Raw genomic sequence first — 22,391 nt, 5'->3', positions numbered from 1 at the left:
TTTTTCTTTGATATTAAAGGATAAAAAAAAAAATATTTATTTATTTTTAAAAAAAAACCTCAACACAAAAATGTGATTGAATTAATAACTAATTTTCTAATGATATTTTTAAATTTTTTAAGAAAATTTGATTCATGCAGAAAAAAAAGAGAATCTCTTTTTTTTTTCATACTCAACCAACTAACTTTTTTTTCATTTTTTTACACCTTTAAGTTTGTGAGTTTTTTTTTATGTATTTTTTCCTTAAACTCTAAATAAACACTTGGGGTTGAAAAATATTCAAATAATTAAAACAATAAGCTTTAGTTTTTTATGAGCGGTTTTTTTAAAACGTTCACGATACTTTTTGATTGTGTATTTTTTTTTTATATTTTGATGAAACACAATTTTGTGTTTTTTTTTTTTTTTTAATTTTGATATTTTATAATAATTTAAATTGTTATTATTTTTAATTGTTTTGAATAAATAGACTTTTTCTTGTTTAAACTGATATTAACGGTCACCACTCAACCAAAAAAAAAAAATCTTTATTTCATAATAAAACAACAGTTAAAAACAATAATAATAATGTTCAATTATTTCTATAAAGAAAATAATCTTTTTAGAAAATTATAAAAAAAACTATTTATTATAAATAAACTAAAAAATAAATATCTAAAAATATGTCATAAAAAAATATTTAAAAAATTAAATGATTCCCACTCTAATTTTAATTTTTTTTTTATTTACAAATTATTTCTTTTATATAAAAGTATAGATTATTTATTTTGAAAAGTATTTTATTAATATATTTTTTTGTATGTTATTCTGGTTCTGATTACTACATTAAAAAGATCGTTATTTAATAAAAAGACTATTATGAAATAAATTCAAAGTATATAATAAAAAAATAATTTTATTTATTTATTTATTTATGTATCTTTTATTTTATTTTAAAGTAAAAATTAAATCTTTTGATAGTTCACCAACGTGATTGATATACTCTATCACATGGTCTTTTAACATTTTTTGGAATCTTGGGGTTATTTCAGAGTATTTGAAATACATATTACCCTGTTTGAATCTAGTTGAATCCAATAAGCTATTATCTTTCTCGTAAAATGTTTTAGTTTTTTCGTTTGATTTCCCTTTAGTTTCTACTTGTTCCTGTTCTTGTTCTTCGTTTTCAAAATAAAACTTGGAGTATCTTTTATCTTTTAGTTTTGAAATTGCTTTATTAAATTCTACCCAAACATTATTTTCGCTGCAAAGTAATTGCGATGGTTGATATTTGCCTTTATATTTCATTTTTTGACAGGTGTGAATATAGTAACCCATATAATAGTATTTTAGTTGTGATATACCTTCAACAGTTGCACATCTTCTTACCCAATCGATTTCTAATAGTGAAGAGTATTTACCAAGGTTAAGAAAGTTGTAATCTGGATCATAGAAGAAATATACACTTGAAAGACATAGCGGAAGTATATCAATAACACCAACTGCAACTAATTTACCGTCAATTCTGTAATATTGATGGTAGCTACCATACCCTGGCTTTGGAACTTTAATATTTCCAAACTTTTTAGTTTTTAAATATCTTGTTTCATCTTCCCTCTCTTTTGCTTCATCATTATTTGATTCTTCATCATCGGTACCTTCTGCATGGGGAACTTCAATTAATGGTGTATCTACTAAAAATCTGGAAAAGCCTGATTTTGTTTTCTTATCAGTTTCTTTATGAATAATTGTTTGATATTTACAATATAAATTAAAAACTTCGTCTGTACATTGTGGCTTATGAATTGTAACTTCAAATTTATGCTTTGGTGTAACTTTACTTGGATCTATATTTTTTAATTTCGATGTTTTATTATTACTGTTACTATTACTATTATTACTGTTATTATGAGATGTTATATGATTATCTGTATTCTTGAGGTCTATAATATTTATATGATTATTTTCACCTAGAGTTAATTTAAATTGTTCAATAAATTGGTTTTTATCATTACTATAATAGTTTAAAATAAAGTCAATTATTTGATCAATTGAAATTAATGATTCTTCTAATTCTTTTTTAAATTTATTAAATATACCAAATGAAATTGAATAGTTTCCTTTTTCTTTAATGGACTTTTTTGCATTGATTTTAATTTTTAAATTATTTTCAATTGTTTTTTTACTATTTATATCACTGAATGAGTTTGATGCAAATTCAAATTTATGCAAAATTTCGATAATAAATTTGTTTAGATCGTAAATTATATTTGGTAAAGTTGGGCTTTTAGATAGTGTGGGGTTAGAGGTTGTAGAGGTGGATGTTGTAGAAGTAGAAGTGGAGGGTTGGGTGGTTTTTGAGGGTCTGTCTTCTTTAATTTTGTTTGTGGTCATGGTTGAGGATGAGACAGAGGATTCATCAAATGTATCTTCATCAAATGTTTCTTCATTGTCGTCACTATCATCTTCATCCATTTGATTGTGTTCATTTATAATCTTGGTTTTGTTTGGCTTCTCGTCAAATGCAATATAGTTTTGAAATTTCTTTTTTGTTTTGATATTATCTTTTGAGGGCCTGAAATTAAGAGCCTCTAATCTAATTGTATACTGCGGACAACAACCATTAGGATTGTCAGGTTTATATAAAAATGTACCTGAACGGCGCCACCCAATGTCAATAAGACTCTGATAGTCTTCAACTGTAAGCTGGTAACAGGTCATACCAAAACAAATTCTACCATTTTCGCTTTCACCACAATAATTACATTCACTGGAATATGAACCTTGTGGATAAACTAATGATTCTTCTTTTTTAATATTCATTTTATTTATATAATTGTAATTTATTGTTTATTATTTATTATTTACTATTTTGTATAATATTAGTTCATGAGTATACACCAATAATTATGAAGTTTTGGAAATGAAAAAAAAAAAAAAAAAAAAATTAAAAAATTAAAAATATTTTTTATTTTTTTTTTTATTTTATTATTATTTGAATATTTTTTTTTTTTTTGATAAAAGAGTTCTTTATTAATTAAAAAAATTATATGTTTATTTAAAAATATGTATAAATATAATTTATGTCTACTAATATTTTTTTGTTAATTAATTTTACTTTTTATTTCTTTATATATATTTGTTTTTACTATTTATATATTAAAATATAATATATTTATGATTAGTGATATAAAAGTTAGTATTCTTCTATTTATGGTAGCTATCAAATATTTTAACAATTAAAAAAAAAAATTAATAAAAAAGTAAAAATAAAAATTATAAAATTTTAAAAAAAAAATCTTTTTTTTATTTTATTTTATTTTATTTTAATTTTATTTCCATTTTTTTATTTTTTATTTTTTATTTTTTTATCATTGTGTGTGCTTCAAATATTTATCACTTAAACATATAATATAAGATTTTTATAAATAGTTTAATTAATAAATAAAAAAAAATAAAAAATAAAAAAAAATGAAATTAATATTTTTATTAGTTTTAATAATATCATTATTTAATAATGTTAACAGTTTAAAAATCAGTAAAAATGAAAATAATTATAGCTTTAATTCGGTTAGGGTATCAAGTCAAATTAAATGTGAAGTTTGTAGTTATGTAGTTAATTATATTGAAAATGTTATAGAATCAAGTCGTGGAGAATTAGTTATCACTGATGGATTGGAGGATTTATGTAGTACAGTACCAAAAGAATTAAGATCAATATGCGATAATTTTGTTTCCAATAATGTCGATAATATCATAGATTCAATTATTAACAAAGAAACACCAGATTCAATTTGCCAAGATATCGGTTTTTGTTCATCAGACGACTCATCAGATGTACCAACAGATGCCCCAGAAAAACCAACTACTATCGAATCTTCATCCAGCTCTTCATCAATCGATTGTACTATTTGTGAATTCCTTATTGAACGTATCGAACTTTATGTCGAAGGAAATTCAACCCAAAACCAAATTGAATACTATCTCGATAAAGATTGTAAATTATTTGGTGGATATGCTGGTCAATGTCAAGTAAGTATAGTATAATCTAAAACCTAGTTGTCAAAATAAATATTAATTATTTTATTTTTTATAGGTATATGTTAATCAATACGTTCCAATGTTTGTAAACTATATTGCACATAACGAACAACCAAAGGTTGCATGTTCTCAAGTTAACTTATGTTAAATTATAATATTTTATTTATTTATTGAAAACAATTTAAAAAAATAAAACCACAGTTTAAATTTTATATTTTTTTTTATTTTTTTAAATTATAAAAAATATTTTTTCAGTTTTTTAAATTTTTTAAAATTTTTTTTCACCCCTTTTTTTATTTGTTTATTTTATAAATACCAAACAACATTATGTAAAAAATATATGGATATTTGTAATAATAACAATAACAATAATAATAGTAATAATAATGATAGTTTAAATGGATTAAAGTTGTTAGAGGATAACAGTAACAGATTATTAACGATTATACTAAACTCACAAGTTGGGGTTTCCGAAATAACTCTAAAGAGAAAAGTAACAGAATTATCAGAAAGAACTGAAAAGTTAAAAAAATTACAACTTGAAAGAAGCAATTTAATAAACCAAATTCAAATTGAATCAAATAGGTTAAAATATTTAGAATCATTGGAGTCAAATAGATTAATTGGTGATAGTGAAGACAAAAAGAAACAAAAGGAAGAAACAAATGAAAAAAAAGAAGAGCAAGATATTGAAAATGAACTTTTAGAATCAATTTGCAATCTTAAAGAAAAGTTATTTAGTTTATCAACATCAAGAACTGAACAACAAAGCCTATTTAACAGGATTTATCAAAGCAAATTAATCGAGCATTTATTATCAAGCACGACTGAATCGAATAATAGTAGTAAAATATTAAAATTATCAAAAATTAGGGATGAAGGAGTTGAAATATGTTTGAAATTAATAAGCCAAATAGAGTTAAACAATGATGAAATTCTAAAGATTAGAAAGAAAAGAATTGAGGAAATGAAATTAAATAGAGAAACCTACAATAACCTAAAGATGAAACTAGAGGAGTCTAAATCTAAAACCGAAAGAGAGTATGTATCATAATACTATAGCATTACAAGTTTTATAAATTAATTACTAATTATATTTTATTCCTATTATAATATTTAGACAAAAAAACTATAGCGTTTTAAAGGATAAAACAAGTTTATTGGGTTTCATCATTCAAAATTTAGTCTATGAGTCTGGTATAGATTGGGTCAAAGATGATGAAATAACATATTTTTTCGATACAATTGATAATTTCGGTGATGATATCGAATTGGACGAAAATGAAAACGAAAATCAAAATGATCAAGATAATAACAATACTACCCCAAGGACAACAACCTCTTAAAACCAAAAAAAAAAAGCAAATAAAATCACTAGATTTACTAAATAAATCTTTGCCATATTAATCTTAAATAAAATCTCGAAAAATAAGTTTATTATTTTTTGGGCATTCTATTTCGTTTCAATATGGATAAATTTATTAAAATAAAAAAAAATTTTGGGGGGGAAATTTTTCAAATAAAACATCCCATTTATAAAAATTATTTGATTTAGCTTTGGTTTTGTTGAAATAAGTTAATTCACGACCTATTATATTTTTTATATTCGAATAACAGAAATAGTTTGTGATAATATTATAATAAAAGGTTATATATCTCCAAAAAAACCGTTTTCCTTTCTTTTTTTAAGACCAAAAAATTTAAAAATTATTTCTTTTTTTTTATTTTTATTTTTATTTTTTTATTTTTTGTTTTTTACTTTTTATTTTATTTATATGTGCAATAGTTTTTATACAATGGTAAAAAAATAAAAAAAAATATACCCAACAGTTACGAAAACCAATAAGATATTAATCAAGATTATATAAAACCAAGTATTATTTTTTTTAATCTAGATAATAATTTGTTTTTTTTTTTAATTATTATTTTTTAAAAAATATTTTATTTTTTTTTTTAAAATTTTTTTTTTATTTTTTTTTTTTCCAAAAATTAAAAAGTTTTTTTTTTTTATAGGCAATCACAAAAAAAAATAATAATAATAATAATAATAAGTTTTATATAATAAATTTTTTTTTTATTTTTTTTATTTATACCATCATTGTAAAAATACATTATATTGTTTTAAATAATATAAAAAAACATTTTTTTTTTTCAACCTTTTTATAATTTTTTTTCAAAAAAAAAAAAAACATACATACACCCCTCCAAAAATAAAACACACACTCACACAAAATCAAAACTAAAAACTATAATCTAATATTACACACACAAAAAAGAGAGAGTCAACATTAAATTTTTTATATAAAACTTAAAGTTCCTTTATTTGAATATTTCAAATTTACATGCACTCTCTTTTCACAATCACACAAAAATAATTTTAAATCTTTTAAAACCTCAAACCCCCTCAAAACACAAATAATAATAATAATAAATAAATAAATAACCAACAAAAAAAACATACCACACATAAATTTTTGATATCGTTATTTTTTTTATTTTTTTTATTTTTTTATTTTTTATGTATTTTTATAAAAATTATTTATTCAATAAATATATATATTAATAAAAATAAATATATTCTATATTTTTATTTATATATTATATTAATAAACCTAAGAAATGTCTTCAGATCAATTACCTCCATTTCCTCCTCAACATTCACAATCATCAGAAATAATACCACCAAATTCAACATTAAATAATGTAGCAGCTTTTTTAAATATAAAATCAAAACGTTCATCAGGTGGATCATCATCATCTAATGCAAATACACCTTCAGGTTCGCCAGTATTATCAAGGGCATCAGGCGGATCAACCTCATCATCATCATCAACCTCATCATTATCAAATGTTCCACAAATGAATTTAGGAGAACCAATGTCACCACTTTCACACAGTATTTATGGTAATAATGCACTTACTTCGATTACAAATGCTTTAGCAGGAAACATGGCAGGGTCTCCATTAGGATCACCAAAATTACCACACACAAATAGTAGTAACAGTATTCAAATGAACAGTAAAGATTCACCAGATGTTGGATTAAGAGCATTTGCAAAGAAGAAAAAAGGTGCGACACCAGGTACATCATTTTTAAATTTAAAGGCAATTTCAGACGCAGATACATTATCATTAGCAAATGTTGGACCAACTCGTATGACGTGGAACGATTTCGAAAATGAATACGAAAAAGAATATGAAAATATTATGGAACAATTAAAATTTCCAGTAGGCGAGGTTGTAGTTCGTAGACAAGAAAAGATACCAAGAACTGTATTCTCACCAACAATTGGAATCGTAACAAGTGGCCTTGAAAATCATGTAAGAGAATTAATCGATGGATTCTATAAAGATTATTTAATTGTTGAGCACAAATCTACACTTTCACAACCAAACCAAAGAAAAACTTCAATTCGTTCAATCAATAACCAACCAGCAATAACAAATGAATTATCACTATCACAATCATTAAATAGTAGTTTAGGTTTATCAACACCATCATTAAGAAGTAAACTTTTTGCAACTGGTAAACAAATTTCGTCCACCAAAGACTCATATTCATCATCATCAAGTTCATACAGTTCTTCATCATCATCATATTCAAATAGTAATAATGGTATACCATCAATCGAAGCTATTTTATCATCACCAAATAATAGAAGTAGCACTAATGGTACTAGGGCGTCAGTTTCGAATCATACCCAACATTTTTCAGATCCATTAAAAGAATTAATTCCTGAACGTTCTGGTTTAGAATTATTATGCGAGGTTCAAGATTTAAAATTTTCTTTAGAAATAGAACCATTCTTTTGTAGTTTATATATTGTAGATTTAGATAAAAAAGAAAGAATTACCGAAAGTTTTAATTTTCATTTAAATTCAAAACCTTTATTAGATTCCTTAAAAATCAATAGCGAGGTAAGTAACAATTATTTATATTTATTTTTATATTTATTTTATTTTTATATTTTTATATTTTTTTACAAATTAAATATTAATATTAAAATTTTAATTTTTAGGATTTATTAAATAATTGGTCAAATCAAAAAAAATGTAAATTTAATTTAAACAAATACCATCCAAATATGTATTTTATTTTAAGAATATATCATATATTTAGAGGAGATATAGAAAAAGATACCAAACCATATTATAAGGATTATGTAAAAGATAAGAAAAAGAGTGATGCATTATTATCACAATTCAAAAGTGAAATTGCCGAAAAATGTTCAAATTGGGGATCAGGTGAACAAAGTCAAATTTTACAACCATTTGTTTGGGCAGTTTATCCAGTTTTTCATCGTCCTACTTTATCAACAACTCCATCCTCTATGAGCTTAACAATGTCACCTCTATCATCACCTTCAAGCTCTTCAGAAAAAGTACCAACTCTTTCCGCTCAAAATTCATTAAATAATTTAAATAGTTTTAATATTAATAGTTCATCAGCCTCAACTACCCCATCATCATCACCATCACCACAAATTGGTTCATCCCCAAATAACACAAACTTTTTAAATACACCATCTAGTCCACCACCAAATCCACCTCCACCACCACCAACTGCTGATAGTACATTATCTCCCAATGCTGCATTATTAAAACAACAATTAATTCAACAAATTAATTCTTTAAATATAAATAATAATAGTAATATTAATAATAGTAGTATACCTTCACCACCACCAAATCCACCACAACCTCCACAACCACCACCATTACCAACTCATATAGGTCATAGAAGACGATCATCATTTATGTCAAATCAATCAAGTTCATCATCATCACTTACATCAGGTATCAATACAAAAATTACAAATACTATCGAAATTGTTAATATGATACCAGCAACACCAAATCTTTCAGATAGAACTATTTGTGAAATGTTATTAGTGGATAAAGATTTAAAAAAATTAAAAAATCAAATTCCAGGTTCATTTACTATGTCACTTTTAACAAAAGAGTCAGAGGATGATCTAAGAGGTCGTATCAGTCCATCATTAGTACCACTTTTACCAATCGACCAAAATCCAAAGAAACCAAATCTTACAAGAGAAATTCAAGACTTTTCTGAAACCCCTTATCCTTTTGTAGAATATGTAAATAATCTTTATATTTATCCAGAAAATGTATTTATTAAATATAAAAATCCAAATATTCAAATCCAAGTTCAATTGGTTGATGATTTATCATGCTTAAAAACATTGAAATGTGTTTATCCAAATTTAACACCTCCTTATATTCCATCTCAATTATGGGAAACTATTACATTACCAGCACCAGGTGTACCAGGACCATCACCTACAACTCCATACCCACCATTAGAATATGTTTCATTCTCTTCAGTATCATTCCATGATAAGAGACCTCATTTTACAGAAGAGTTCAAAATTAAACTACCAATGAAAATTACAACCCAACATCTATTATTCACTTTTTATCACATTAATATTCATGCTAAAAAAGATGTAAAAACTGCTATTGGTTATTGTGCTGTTCCCTTATCTCAAGCAGGTAATAATAATTCTCAAAGTGTACATTTCCTTAAAGATGATTACTATTGTTCAATGATCTCATCCGATATGAACAATTTACAACCCAAATTTGTAAACCCAGAATCAAGTAAAAAAGAAAAAATTCCAGTTTTCACCTTTAGAACAAAATTGGTTTCAAGCGTTATCACTCAAGATCCATGTTTGGATACTTTCTTTAAACAATCTACAAATAATAGTAGCAATGAAGTTAAATCAATTTTAAAGATTGAACGTTTAACCTGTGTACAATTTTTCCCTTCAATTTTAAATCAATTATTCCAAATTATGTGCACAAGCGCAAATGAAGTTGCATCATCAGCTTTTGTTTCAATATTACATGTTATAAAAATGTAAGTATAGGTTATTATTTTTTTTATAGTTTTTTTTTATAAAAATAAATATTAAATACAAAATTTTCCTTTTTATTTATAATAGCGTTGATGGGTTTCAAGAAAAGAAATCAGGTACTGACAAGTCAAGATTATTAACATACTATTCAGAATATTTATTTGACTATGTACCAGATTCAAAACATCTTTATGAGGAATTATGCAGACAATGGGTAAATTCAATTAATAGTGGTGTTTATGTTAAAGACTTCCGTTTAAATTGGTTCTTATTAGATATTATGACCAAATCAATGGCATTATCATTACAACCAACTGGTAGTTTAGATACAGATTTAGGCAGAGAAAATAGATTCAAGATAGAGTTTTTAGAAAATTTAAACAAATTGGTATTAATGTTAATTCCGAGTCAATCAGATAATATGTTGGTTCAAAGTTGGGAGTTCTTTATGAAATTCCCATCATTCATAAATAATCTCTTCCCACTTATTGATAGAGGTTACCTTTTCAATTTAATATATAACTATATAAGCAGAATTGACCCAACAAATGAAGATTTAACAATGGTTACAATCAAATTTAACTTTTTAAAAATTATTACAGACTATGATCACTATATCCCATTAAATTTCCCAGTTTTAATTAAATCACTAACTTCAATTTCAGATTTAAATCTAAAATTCTTGTAAGTATATTTATTAAATATTATAAAATCGATTAAATTATAATAACTAATTATTAATTAAAACATATTTATATTATTTTAGTAAAAGACACTTTTTATCAATTTTATTAATTACCGAAGTTGAAGGTTGTTTAAAACACACAAAGTATTCCATTAGAAATCAAGCAATTCAAACTTTAAAACAACTAATAAAGAAACATCATTATGACCCAAGATATCAACAACCAGAATTAAGAGAAAAGGTAGCAAGTATTTATTTCCCATATGTTTTAATGATCGTTGAACACTATTCAATTATTAAACATCAATTAGAAGCTAAGGAAGTCCAAGAATGGTTAACTTGTTTCATTTGGATCCTTCAATATTGCAGCAGAGATCTTTTAAGACTATGGTTTACAAAAGAAACCCAAAAGCATCAAACCAATCTCTTAAATCTTATTATGATGTCATTAGATAGCTTCAAGGACGAACCATCAATCTTTGAAATTGCAATTCTTTCTATTGAATTATCGAAACATATATTAGAAGATTTCAATGAAGAGCAAATGCAATCCAATACCATCATTTTGGATATCATCATTAATATTCTTCAAAAGTGTTCATCCATTTCCGGTGTTGAAATGCTTCGTTTAATCTATACAATTTTCAAAGATTTCTTAGTTCCAAGATATCCAGTTTTATTATTCCAAAACTTCAACAACTCTTACTGTGAAACCATTTCCTATGATTTACTACGTTCCGTTAATATGACCGATCTTTTGGACGAATCTTCATCTCTTTTTTACATACTTTTAGAAAAGAATTTCCAAACAACAAAGGATATTTCCAAGATCAAAATTCAATCTACTGTCGCTATCTCAAGATTAGTTGGTGAAATTAAATTAGAAAATAGTTATAATCTCAGTAGCTTCTTAATGAAAGTAAGAAAATTGGTTAAATCGAATCCAGATAATACCCAAGTTTTCATTAATCAAGTGGAAGAAATGTTAAATAGAATCGATACTCTCATGAAATATTCACACATTATCACAGAAAATAAGAATGATCCAGAGTTGGTAACAGAAATGTATTATAAAATCTCAAACAGTTACTTTGAATCACCAAATCTTCGTCTTACTTGGTTAGAAAATCTATCAAAGATTCATAGCGAAAATGAAAATTTCGATGAAGCATCCCAATGTTTGGTTCACTGTGCCTATTTAATTGCTAGATATCTTATTCAAAGTGGTAAATTTAATGATATTTTAGAATCTGATTTCCTTTCAATTTGTCCAAATCTTAAATCTGAGTTGGTTTTACCAAATTTCGATCAAAAAGACAGCAATGCACTCTTCCAATCCAATGTTTGGTCATTACCCTATGTTGTAGAACTCTTAGAAAAATCCATCTCACTTTTAGAACAAGGTAACCGTTATGAATTAGCAATTGAAATTTACTCGTTAATTTCAAAGATTTATAAAACTAAAAAGGACTATAAATCACTTTCAACCTCACTTTCCAACAGTCAAAAGCTATGTGTCGAACTTGTTGAAAAAAATAAAGAAACTAGATTCTTTTCAAGATTTTATAGAGTTGGTTTCTTTGGTAAGAAGTTTGAGGAATTAGATGGTAAAGAATTTATATATAAAAAACCACACAAATGTAATATTAGTACAATTCAAAATCAATTAAAGAGTAATCTTCAAGAGAAATTTGGTGAAAATGAAGATATTACAATGATATCAAATGCTAAGGTCGATAAAAACTCTTTAGACCCAGAAAAAGTTCACTTCCAAGTTGTATCAGTCGACCCATATATAGAACAACAAGGAACTGTAGATTTAACAATCTCTCAATTTGAACAATACTTTAATATTTCCCAATTCATTAGCGAGGTCCCATTCAGTACCGAAGGTAAAGCTATTCAAGATGATATGTCGAAACAACAAAAAAAGAAAACAATATTCTTTGTAGATTTAGCTTTTCCATATGTAAAGAATCGTTTAGAGGTAGTTTCAAAAAGAGAAATCATTTTATCACCAATCGAAAACGCTATTGAACTTATTAGAAATCGTTGTATTAAACTCAAAGAACAATTGGATACAAACCCACCAAGAATTAATTTACTTCATCAAATTTTACAAGGTTCAGTTTTCCCAATGGTTAATGATGGACCATTAAAGGTTTGTGAAATTTTCCTTAATCCAAAAACAATCAATAATTATAATCCAGAGCATGTAGAACAATTAAAGAAAGCCATGGAAAAATTCATTATTTATTGTGGTTTTACAATTCGTTTATCTCGTAGTATTATCTCTGTTCAACTTCAAGATTTCCAAAATATGATTGAAGAACAATATAAAACCCTCAAAAATCAAATTAATTCTTATATTAAATAAAATAAAATTTTTTTAATTATATCAGTTAATTTAAATAAATATATATATTAATCATAAAATTATTTAAAATTCCAATAATTAAATTTTATATTTTAATATAAAGACTAATCTTTATTTTTTTTTTTAAATATTTGTTTTTTTAAAAAATAAAAAGTATGAAATTACTTTAAAATTAATAAATTAAAATAGTTTTTATTTATTTAGTTTTACAAAAAATTAATTATTTTTAATTTATAAATAATAGTGGTGGTAATCGAAATTTTTAATAAATTATATATCTATAAAATTTATATAAATATTATTAAATTATTAAAAGAAGGAGGAAAAAACGTACATAATAAATTAAAATTATCTACAACAACAATGTTGATTGAAATAATGGAGATGATCATAGATTGATAAACCAATAACTGAATCGCTGCAAGTTGGATCCTCGCCAGAATCATTACAAACTCTATAATCTTGGGTATCATTGGTTGGGAAATAAACTTCGGTTGGAACATGATGATAGTTTAATAAACCTTGTGGAGCTACATGTGGTACAATATCTTTTTGATTTACAACTCTATAGGTATTTGGTTGAACCTTATTAAAGTAACTTGCAAATGTAACATCACCAACTCTTGGTGAACCATAGTTGTAAATATAAGCTGGAATAGTGTACCATCCTTGAACTTCTGAAATGCAAAGTGTTGCAAGTGCTCCACCTAAACTGTGACCTACAACCATAATCTTGCCGCATCCACTACCGCATCTACTTAATGAAATATCAATTGCTGACTTTACCTCCTCTCTAACGCTTAACCAGGCGTTATAAAAACCTAAACAATAATAAAAATAATTAGCAAACACACAATAATCACAAAAATATGAAAATAATAAAAGCTATATTACCTTGGTGGACTTTGGCTGATGGGTATGGTTCGTATGGTGTTTGGAGGAATTGGAAGTTAGTGATCCAACTTTGAACATCCATTGAGCCTCTGAATGAAACAACGACTAAATAAAACATGATTTTATTAATATTACATTATTTTCTATTATCATTATTTTAAAAATTATTATTTACCCTGATCGCTTAAATAACCAACATATGCTTGTGTGTTTGTTGTAATATTAAAAATGGATGATACAATATTGAAATCTTTAATTTGTGGGTTTTGACATGTTGTGCAATTCCATGTTTGAATATCATTGCCTGAGCAGTATGCTGCATAAGAAAAAATTAAATATTGAAGAGCTTCGTTTTGATCATATTTGAAATCTGGATATGAATTGGCATTTACACCCCTATTATTATTATTTAATAAAAAAATGATACATAACGAAAAAAATAATCTTTTGATCATTTTTACTGATGGTATTATTACTGTGGTATTGGTAATATATATTTATATGATTATAATAATGGGGATATGCTTTGATCTATTGAAATATATAAATATATATATCTTGAAATGGATACAGAAAAAAAAAAAAAAAAAAAAGAATAGATTACTTTGGAAAAGACTTTTGTAAAAAACACAACAATTGAAAAAAACTAAACAATACTAATGATTTTTTATTATAATAAAAATTTTAAAAAAATAAAACAAAATAAAAAAAAAAAAAAAATTCAAAAAAAATAAAATAAAAATAAAATTTTAAACTGTTTTTTTATGTGTTTAGATATTTAAGAAAAAACTGTGGAAAGAATTTTTTTAAATCCCAATTTGCCTTTTTATTTTTTTTTTTATTATTTTATCTTAAAATTAAATAAATAAGTCTAAAAGTTATTAAACAAAAAACTCTTTTACCAGACAAATAATTTAAATCACCCACATGATTATGATGGTTGAAATTCCATTTCCCTCCCAATTAATAATGGATTTAAAAATGGTTTTTTAGCACCGCTCCATTAACAAGTTTATTTAAACCATTTACTTAATCTTGAAAACAAGAGATATTTAAAAATAAATTAAAATAAATATTTGTGATAAAATAAAAAATAAAAAAATTTCATACCAGTAGGCTCTTGTTTGATCAAAACTATTACCTGCAGGTTTAAACACAATAATTAACACCTTGGTGATATTTCTATGATACCAGATCGAAAATATATCAGGGCGGTCTATTTAATCTTAAAATCTTTATCAATGAGTATTGGTATTCCCAAACATTGATATCAACCCCAAACTGCGTGATTTTAAGACTTGAAAACTGATTAAAACAAAAATGGTATTGGTTTTTTTTTTTTTTTCTTTTTTTTCTTTTTTTATTTGACATTTTTCATAATTTCAAAATAATAAAATTTTAATTTAATTATTTTAAAAGATGGTTTTTATTATTTAAATAAATATCTTGAGATACATATTCATACAATTATTAACTTTTTTTTCTTTTTTTTTTTAATTTTAAATTTAATTTTTTTTTTAAAAAATTTTTTTTTAATTTTTTTTAAAAAATTTTTTTAATTTATTTTTTTTTATTTTTATTTTTATTTTTATTTTTTTATTTTAAATAATTTATTATTATTTATTTAAAAACACAATTATTCAATCACATTTAAATTTATTATAATAATATTGTTTTTATTATATATAATAAATTACAATTTTTTTTTTTATTTTTTTTAAAATTTTATTTTAATAAATATTATATAAACTTTAAATTTTAGAAAATTATATAAAAAACAAATACTGTGTGTTTATAATTTTATTGTTGTGTTAAAAAAAATTATAAAAAAATAAAATATATATAAAAATTTATTTTTTTATAACTTATTTCACAGTTATTTGGACTTTTATTTTTTTCAAATTTACACTGACTACCACCCCACCCACATAACAATAAAACAATAATTGTAGTTAAATAAACAATAAAAAATATACATTAACGAAACACGAGTTTATACTATATAAGATATTTAAATTGAATAAATCATAAATAATAATAATGGCAACACATATATATGCATCATTAGATGAGAATTCAATAAAATCATTAAATATTTTAAGTAGTGACAGTAATGGTATCGAAATTAGAATTCAAGCAGCTAAATATATAAAGAATTGTATAATAGGCAATAAATTAAAAAAAAAACTGTTCATCGATGCAGGTGCCATACCATTGTAGGTATAAAAAAAAAAAGAAAATATTTGGAAAAAAACTAACTATATACTTTTTTATTATAATATAGATTTGTAAATATTTTAAATAAAGAAACTGACGAAGATTTATTAATTCAAGCATCGTCTATTATTGGTAGTTTTGGTTGCAGTAAGTTTTTACAATACATCAAATATTATAGTTTTTTAAAATAAAATTTATTAAATAAAATATATTTGTACTACTATTTAGGAATTGATGAAGGATCACAAAAAATTTTTGAATATAATGGTGTCACACCACTAATCAGTTTATTATCAAGTAAAAATTTAAAGTTAGTCGAATCAGCAGCAAGATCATTAAAAATAGTATCGCTTTTTCATCAACCACCACCCTCAATTTACGATGAACAAGGAGTTAAGCTTTTAATATCATTATTCAATCATCCATTGGACTCAGTTAAGGAGGTCGCAGCAACTATTATAGCGAGAGGATGTGAATCATTATTTAATCAAAGTAGTCTCGATAATATGGAACCTCAACCTATCGAACCAAATCTCATTAATCACTCACTATTAAAATATCAAAATTTTGTACATATTCATAGTGGGCTTAGTACAATGATTTCAATTTTAGTTTCACCAAGATCAAAAATTCAAGAGGCATGTTTATATGCTATTGGTTGGCTTACTCGTGATAACGTTCAATTATCCTCATATGTCGTAAATGATGAACGTAAACCTTTAGAATGTATTGTAAATTTATTTAAAAAAAATAAGAGTCCAAGAGTTAAATTATTGGCAGTTAACTGGTAAGGGGTTCATATTTTGGCATTTTTATTATTTAACATCAAATTGGTAATAATATATTAATACATTTTTTTTTAATTATTAGTTTATGTAATTTTAATCAATCTAAAATATTATCAACATCATTTTCACATTTAATAAAGAATATATTACCAATTATAATTAGATTAATGGCAGAGGAAGAAACAGTTAAAGAAGAGGCACCAGTAGTATTGGCAAGACTCATTGTTGATAATGAAGACTTTCAAAGAATTGCAAGTGAAGCAGAGGCAATTACTAGATTGGGTAGTTTTTTAAAGGATTCAAGTGCATCAGATCGTTTAAAAGAGAATTCATTGACAGCAATAGCAGTTTTATGTTCACAAAGAGAGGATAGCAGAAAACAAGTGGTAGATGCTAAAATTATACCTCAAATAATAAGCAGTTTAAATAGTTCAAATTATGCGATTAGAGCGGCAGCATGCAATTGTACAAAATCACTCTCACGTTCCATTAAACAATTAAGAACCTCGCTATTTGATTGTACCATCGCAACACCATTGTTAAAGCTATTAGATGATCCATCCCTCGAGGTACGTGTGTCAGCATCGGCAACTCTTTGTAATTTGGTATTGGATTTCTCCCCAATGAAGCAAGCAGTATTGGATAATGGTATACTCCAAAAATTGGTACAATTAATATTTGAACCACACGATTTCAAAATACGTTTAAATTGTATTTGGGCTTTAAAAAACTTATTATATATGGCAGAACCTTCATTAAAAGAGTCGGCAATGAAAGAATTGGGTTACGACAAACTAATCGATTTAATCAAAGACCACGACTCATCCATCTCTGAACAAGCATTAGCAGTATTAAGAAATCTAGCATTCAAAGATAATGATCAACTCGTTAGTGAAGAACGTTTCAATGGTCAAATGGTTCCAACACTCGAAAGCAAATTAACCCCTTCAAATCCACCCGAAATCATCAAACAAACTTTATTTGTCATTTGTAATATAGTAACCAACGAAAAAATTAGAAATTCTGTAATGAACTCCTCAATTGTTAACAAACTATTACATTTCATGGAGCATAAGCATAGTGATATTCGTGTGGTATCCATCTGGTGTGTATGCAATTTAATAGGTCCTGATGAAAACACAAACTCGTCAGTTAGGGCCATGAAGTTTAAAGAATTGGGTTATGTAAAAAAATTAGAATCTCTAGTCGATGATCAAAATATAGAAGTTAAAGACCGTGTTAAAACTGCATTAAACTTATTTAAAAGATAGTTTGTTAATTATATATAATCACAAAAACTAAATATTTATTTAAGAAAATAAAAAAAAAAAAATTTTAGTTTTTTTTTTTTTCTTTTTTTTTTTTTTAATTTTATTTTTTTATATAATAATAAACTATTAAATATTATTTTTATTGATAATAAATAAATAAATAATTAAATTACTTTTATTTTTTTTTTTTATGATTTTTTTCTTTTTATACATCTTTATTTTGGTCGTCAATCGAAATTGAAAAAGAGCTTTTTATATTGCTATTAAAACTAGTACTAAAACCACTGCCTGTTCTTATTAGTTCATTATTACTTTCATTTCTTTTATTTGATGATTGATTACTGTCTAAATTAAATTCAATTGAACTATCTACAATTGATCTCTTTCTATCTTTTGAACTTTCAAGCTCACTAGAGCTATCGCCAGAATGGTTTTTTACATTTCTAAATAATATATAACATTTCCAATCTCCATCTGATAAAACTAACATTACAACCAACTGTTTTAAATATAAAAAAAAAAAATTTATATGTTTTGTTAGATTGTATAAATATAAAATTTAATTTTTTTTTTTTTACATACCATTTGAATAAATTCAATTACACCAACAACAAAAAGCTTTAAATATTGTCTTGGGGTTTCATATGTATCGGTATAATGCATATTAAAAACCAATTCCTGAACAATTACAGTTACTACAACAAATATAAGTGTACCTAAAAGAATTTTAGTTTTTAATATCATCACATCAAAATGCTTAAAAGGTGTTGATTTTTTATGTTTTTTTAAATGTCTTAGTAAATAATACCCATTAAACTAACATAATAGATAATAATAAAATATTAGTAAAAATTTAAAATTCTATTTTATGATAAATACTTACAAAAACAATAGCAGCATAAATTAAAAGTAAAATTAAAAATCCAACAGATTCTACAGTATCTATATTTTTATTTAATGTAATGCTCGAGACTGTAAGCTGGTATATAATTAAAATTGCTGAAAAAATGAATGTTGTGTAATTGATTGGTTTTGAACGATTAAGTCTAACTTCTTCTGAAATAAAAAATTTATACATAATCAATAACCTATTAAAATTAAAAAAAAATTAGTAATTTTGAAAATTATTTTTTATAGTATGATTAAATTTACCAGTAATGATGAATAAAAATCCATGTTAAAAAAATTGCAGCTGTTCCTAGTGAAAAAAAAAAGAAATTTGGTGTTCCAATTCCTAAATCGTGATTATCATAAAAAAATGCTGTTTGAATATCTCTAAAAATACAAAACACAGTCATCCAAAAGAACACAAAGAATCTATAAAATACAAAAAAAAAAAAAAAAATTTTTTAATAAAAATGAATTTCTTTCTTTTATTTTTTTTTATTATTTTTTTCTTTTACCTTGTTGTGGTTTTAGGTTTATTTTTTATTATTTTCCTTATTTCTATATAGGTTTGAAATCCATTTATAATAAAAAACAAAGTATAGGCTACTATTCTTATGCCCATAAACGAATATGTTAATTTATTAAAAAGGTCACTCATATAAAAACTGTAATGTGCCATTTTTTTTGATATTTATAATTATTATTTGTAAAAAAAAACAAATTAAACAAAATAAATAAAATAAATAAAAATAGATTTATATTTAATTTAAAATATAAAAAAAATTATAAGAACAAAAATAAAAAATATAAAAATAAAAATAAAAATAAAAAATAAAAATATAATATTATTTTCCTTTATAAAATAAAAAAAAACAGTGAATGGTTTAGACTTTTTTTTTAAAGAAAATTATTTTTTTATTTTAAATTTGAAATTAAAATAAAAAAAAAAAAAGATTTCGTAGGGGCTTTTGCTTTAAACACCACCACCAATTATATGAAACAAACCAATCAAAAAATAAAAAAAATAAAATTGTGATTGATATTTTTAAAAAACTTTTGGATAAAAAAATAAAAATAAAAAATTTTAACTTTTTTCTTTGTCTTTTCAAATAATTATAGCGAATTTGTTCATTTTGTTAGATTGTTTTTGGGGGATTTTTTTTTTTTTTTGTGAATGTTTATTTTAAAAAAAATTTAAAGATAGTTTATGGATTACAGAGAAATTTGAAAAAATTAAAAAAAAAAGTTTTATATTTATTATTTTTTAAAAGTTTTTGTATTTCTGTTTTTTTAAATAAAAAAAAACTTGGTTATAAGAAATGATTTTATAAATTTATTAACAAAAAAAAGTTATACAAATATTTATAAATATGGATAAATGAAAGAAAAAACATCCACTACTTTAAAAAAAACAAAAAATAAAACTATTTTAAATTTTATTTTTTTTTAATTTTTTTTATTTTTTAAAAAAAATTTTTTTATTTTGATATTTTGATATTTTTTTTTTAAATTAAAATAATAAAAATAAAATGTATTTGAATAACAATAGCAATAGTATCAATATTAATAATAATAATAATAATAATAATAATAATAATAATAATAATAGTAGCAACAATGACCAACTTTTCTTTAAGGTTTTTAGGAATCAATATCTTTTTTATACAATTTTACAACATGTACACTTTTATAATGTTTTTAAAAATAAAATAGAAATAACTCATCCAAAATCATTAATAAAAATCAAAGAAAAAAAAGAGATTGGGGATTACATAAAATCTATTTATTTTAATATAAAATCTTCTCACCCAAACGAAATTCTATCATCACTATTTAGTAATTTACACCATGGTTTAGAATCATTAGAGATTGAAAGTGCTGGCACGGAGGATATCGAATTCAATACTCGATCAACAATTAATAAAGAATATATTGATATTTTAGAAAAAAACCATACAAAACTAAAGAGACTAGTTATAAATTGTTTAGAAAATAAAGGTGATTCCCAAATATTAAGCAATTTGGGTCAACTCCACAAATTAAAGATTTTGGATCACAAATCACAATATTGGAAAATCCCATCAAATCTTTCAAAATTAACAATTTATAGTGATATCGATAACCATGATTTCGAAATAGAAAAACTAATCCAGGTCGATTCAATACCAACTACTTTGGAAATTTTAAAGCTAATCAATTGTTCTCTTGTTACTAATCACAGATTTTTAATCTCTCATGGAAGCTTAAAAAAACTAATAGTGGTTGGCTTTTCACACTTCCCCAAGGATTTTTTAATTTTTTTACCAAACAATATTCAATTTCTAGAGCTATCATATTTCAACCAACAAATATCTTCTCTTCCTAGTTCACTAACTAAATTGTATTTAGGTTCCGAATTTAATTCTATAATTTGCCAAGGAGTGCTACCAAAAACTTTGTTAAAACTCAAAATATCAAATCCTAACCCCTCCAAAGAATATAAATTTATAAAACCAAATGTGCTTCCACCAAGTTTAAGGACTTTGTTTCTTGGAGGTTATGAATTGGATTCATTTCCACCGAATCTTACCAAAATCGAATGTAAACAAGAGTTAATCAAGTATTTCCCACCAAGTGTTACCAAATATCTCTATGATGTCATGTCCAATACAGATTTTGAAGTTCTCTCAAAACTACCCTCAAATATTCATAACATAGTACTACCTCGTTATTTTAATTCTCCTTTAGATTTAAATCAATTACCAAAAAGTTTGAAATCATTAAGTATGAGCCACAATTTCAATAATACCCTTTCAAATTCGACATCAACCAATCATCTTGTTTCTTTATCTTTTAGTCACTTATTTAATGAAGTTATTTTACCATCAACTCTACCACCAACCTTAAGAATCCTCAAACTATCAAATAAATACAACCATCCATTTTTAGAAAACACTCTTCCTTCAAGTCTCCAATCATTATATTTAGGGTTTTGTTATGAACAGCCACTCGAAAACTTGCCAAATCAATTGTTAATATTAGAAATAGCTTCATTTTTTAGCCAAACACTGTCAAAGTCAATTTTACCACCAAGTTTAAAGTATCTTTTATTGGGAAGTGTAGAAACGTTTGAACTATTTGAAACAATACAACCAATCGAAAATATATTTATGTGTGAAGGTTTTAAAGTTCAAAAGACTATAAATTGTAATTTTTTTAAACACTTAAAACTATATAACCCAAAAAAAGATATGTTCAAAATATTAAATAAATCTTTAATAAAATATTAAATATTATTTTATTTTTAAAATTTTTTTAATAATAGATACAATAAAAACTATTCTTATTTTATTTTTGTTTTTATATGTTATAATTTTTGTTATTACTATT

General features: G+C 24.1%; 8 protein-coding genes across 8 annotated transcripts; 5 read left to right on the top strand and 3 right to left on the bottom strand.

Annotated features, from left to right (window-relative positions):
* Positions 1–927: 927 nt before the first annotated feature.
* Positions 928–2,802, bottom strand: DICPUDRAFT_29956 (uncharacterized protein; the record flags this gene model as incomplete). Its single annotated transcript, XM_003285770.1, has 2 exons — positions 928–2,348; positions 2,439–2,802. 2 exons carry the CDS (start codon positions 2,800–2,802, stop codon positions 928–930), a joined length of 1,785 nt encoding a protein of 594 aa, XP_003285818.1.
* A 648-nt stretch (positions 2,803–3,450) lies between these two features.
* Positions 3,451–4,168, top strand: DICPUDRAFT_149724 (uncharacterized protein; the record flags this gene model as incomplete). Its single annotated transcript, XM_003285791.1, has 2 exons — positions 3,451–4,011; positions 4,076–4,168. 2 exons carry the CDS (start codon positions 3,451–3,453, stop codon positions 4,166–4,168), a joined length of 654 nt encoding a protein of 217 aa, XP_003285839.1.
* A 192-nt stretch (positions 4,169–4,360) lies between these two features.
* DICPUDRAFT_149723 (uncharacterized protein) lies at positions 4,361–5,366 on the top strand (the record flags this gene model as incomplete). The annotated part of the gene is made up of 2 exons (XM_003285790.1): positions 4,361–5,061; positions 5,141–5,366. The coding sequence occupies 2 exons, from the start codon at positions 4,361–4,363 to the stop codon at positions 5,364–5,366; spliced, it is 927 nt and encodes a 308-aa protein (XP_003285838.1).
* Positions 5,367–6,639: 1,273 nt separating this feature from the next.
* Positions 6,640–12,964, top strand: DICPUDRAFT_149722 (uncharacterized protein; the record flags this gene model as incomplete). The annotated part of the gene is made up of 4 exons (XM_003285789.1): positions 6,640–7,938; positions 8,040–9,904; positions 9,990–10,586; positions 10,669–12,964. The coding sequence occupies 4 exons, from the start codon at positions 6,640–6,642 to the stop codon at positions 12,962–12,964; spliced, it is 6,057 nt and encodes a 2,018-aa protein (XP_003285837.1).
* A 348-nt stretch (positions 12,965–13,312) lies between these two features.
* On the bottom strand, positions 13,313–14,313 carry DICPUDRAFT_149721 (uncharacterized protein; the record flags this gene model as incomplete). The annotated part of the gene is made up of 3 exons (XM_003285769.1): positions 13,313–13,785; positions 13,859–13,963; positions 14,034–14,313. 3 exons carry the CDS (start codon positions 14,311–14,313, stop codon positions 13,313–13,315), a joined length of 858 nt encoding a protein of 285 aa, XP_003285817.1.
* A 1,585-nt stretch (positions 14,314–15,898) lies between these two features.
* On the top strand, positions 15,899–18,134 carry DICPUDRAFT_149720 (uncharacterized protein; the record flags this gene model as incomplete). Its single annotated transcript, XM_003285788.1, has 4 exons — positions 15,899–16,074; positions 16,143–16,222; positions 16,304–16,862; positions 16,946–18,134. The coding sequence occupies 4 exons, from the start codon at positions 15,899–15,901 to the stop codon at positions 18,132–18,134; spliced, it is 2,004 nt and encodes a 667-aa protein (XP_003285836.1).
* A 424-nt stretch (positions 18,135–18,558) lies between these two features.
* On the bottom strand, positions 18,559–19,677 carry DICPUDRAFT_19838 (uncharacterized protein; the record flags this gene model as incomplete). Its single annotated transcript, XM_003285768.1, has 5 exons — positions 18,559–18,633; positions 18,717–18,950; positions 19,018–19,222; positions 19,287–19,451; positions 19,538–19,677. Coding segments are annotated over 5 exons (819 nt in total), but the record flags the coding sequence as incomplete, so codon positions are not given.
* Positions 19,678–21,661: 1,984 nt separating this feature from the next.
* Positions 21,662–22,291, top strand: DICPUDRAFT_29973 (uncharacterized protein; the record flags this gene model as incomplete). Its single annotated transcript, XM_003285787.1, has 1 exon — positions 21,662–22,291. The coding sequence occupies one exon, from the start codon at positions 21,662–21,664 to the stop codon at positions 22,289–22,291; it is 630 nt and encodes a 209-aa protein (XP_003285835.1).
* Positions 22,292–22,391: the final 100 nt, after the last annotated feature.

Source organism: Dictyostelium purpureum, assembly GCF_000190715.1.
Source record: "Dictyostelium purpureum unplaced genomic scaffold DICPUscaffold_54, whole genome shotgun sequence".
In the NCBI taxonomy this organism is placed as follows: domain Eukaryota; phylum Evosea; class Eumycetozoa; order Dictyosteliales; family Dictyosteliaceae; genus Dictyostelium; species Dictyostelium purpureum.
The sequence above is the reverse complement of the archived record's forward strand: the minus strand, read 5'-3'. Positions and strand labels throughout refer to the sequence as shown.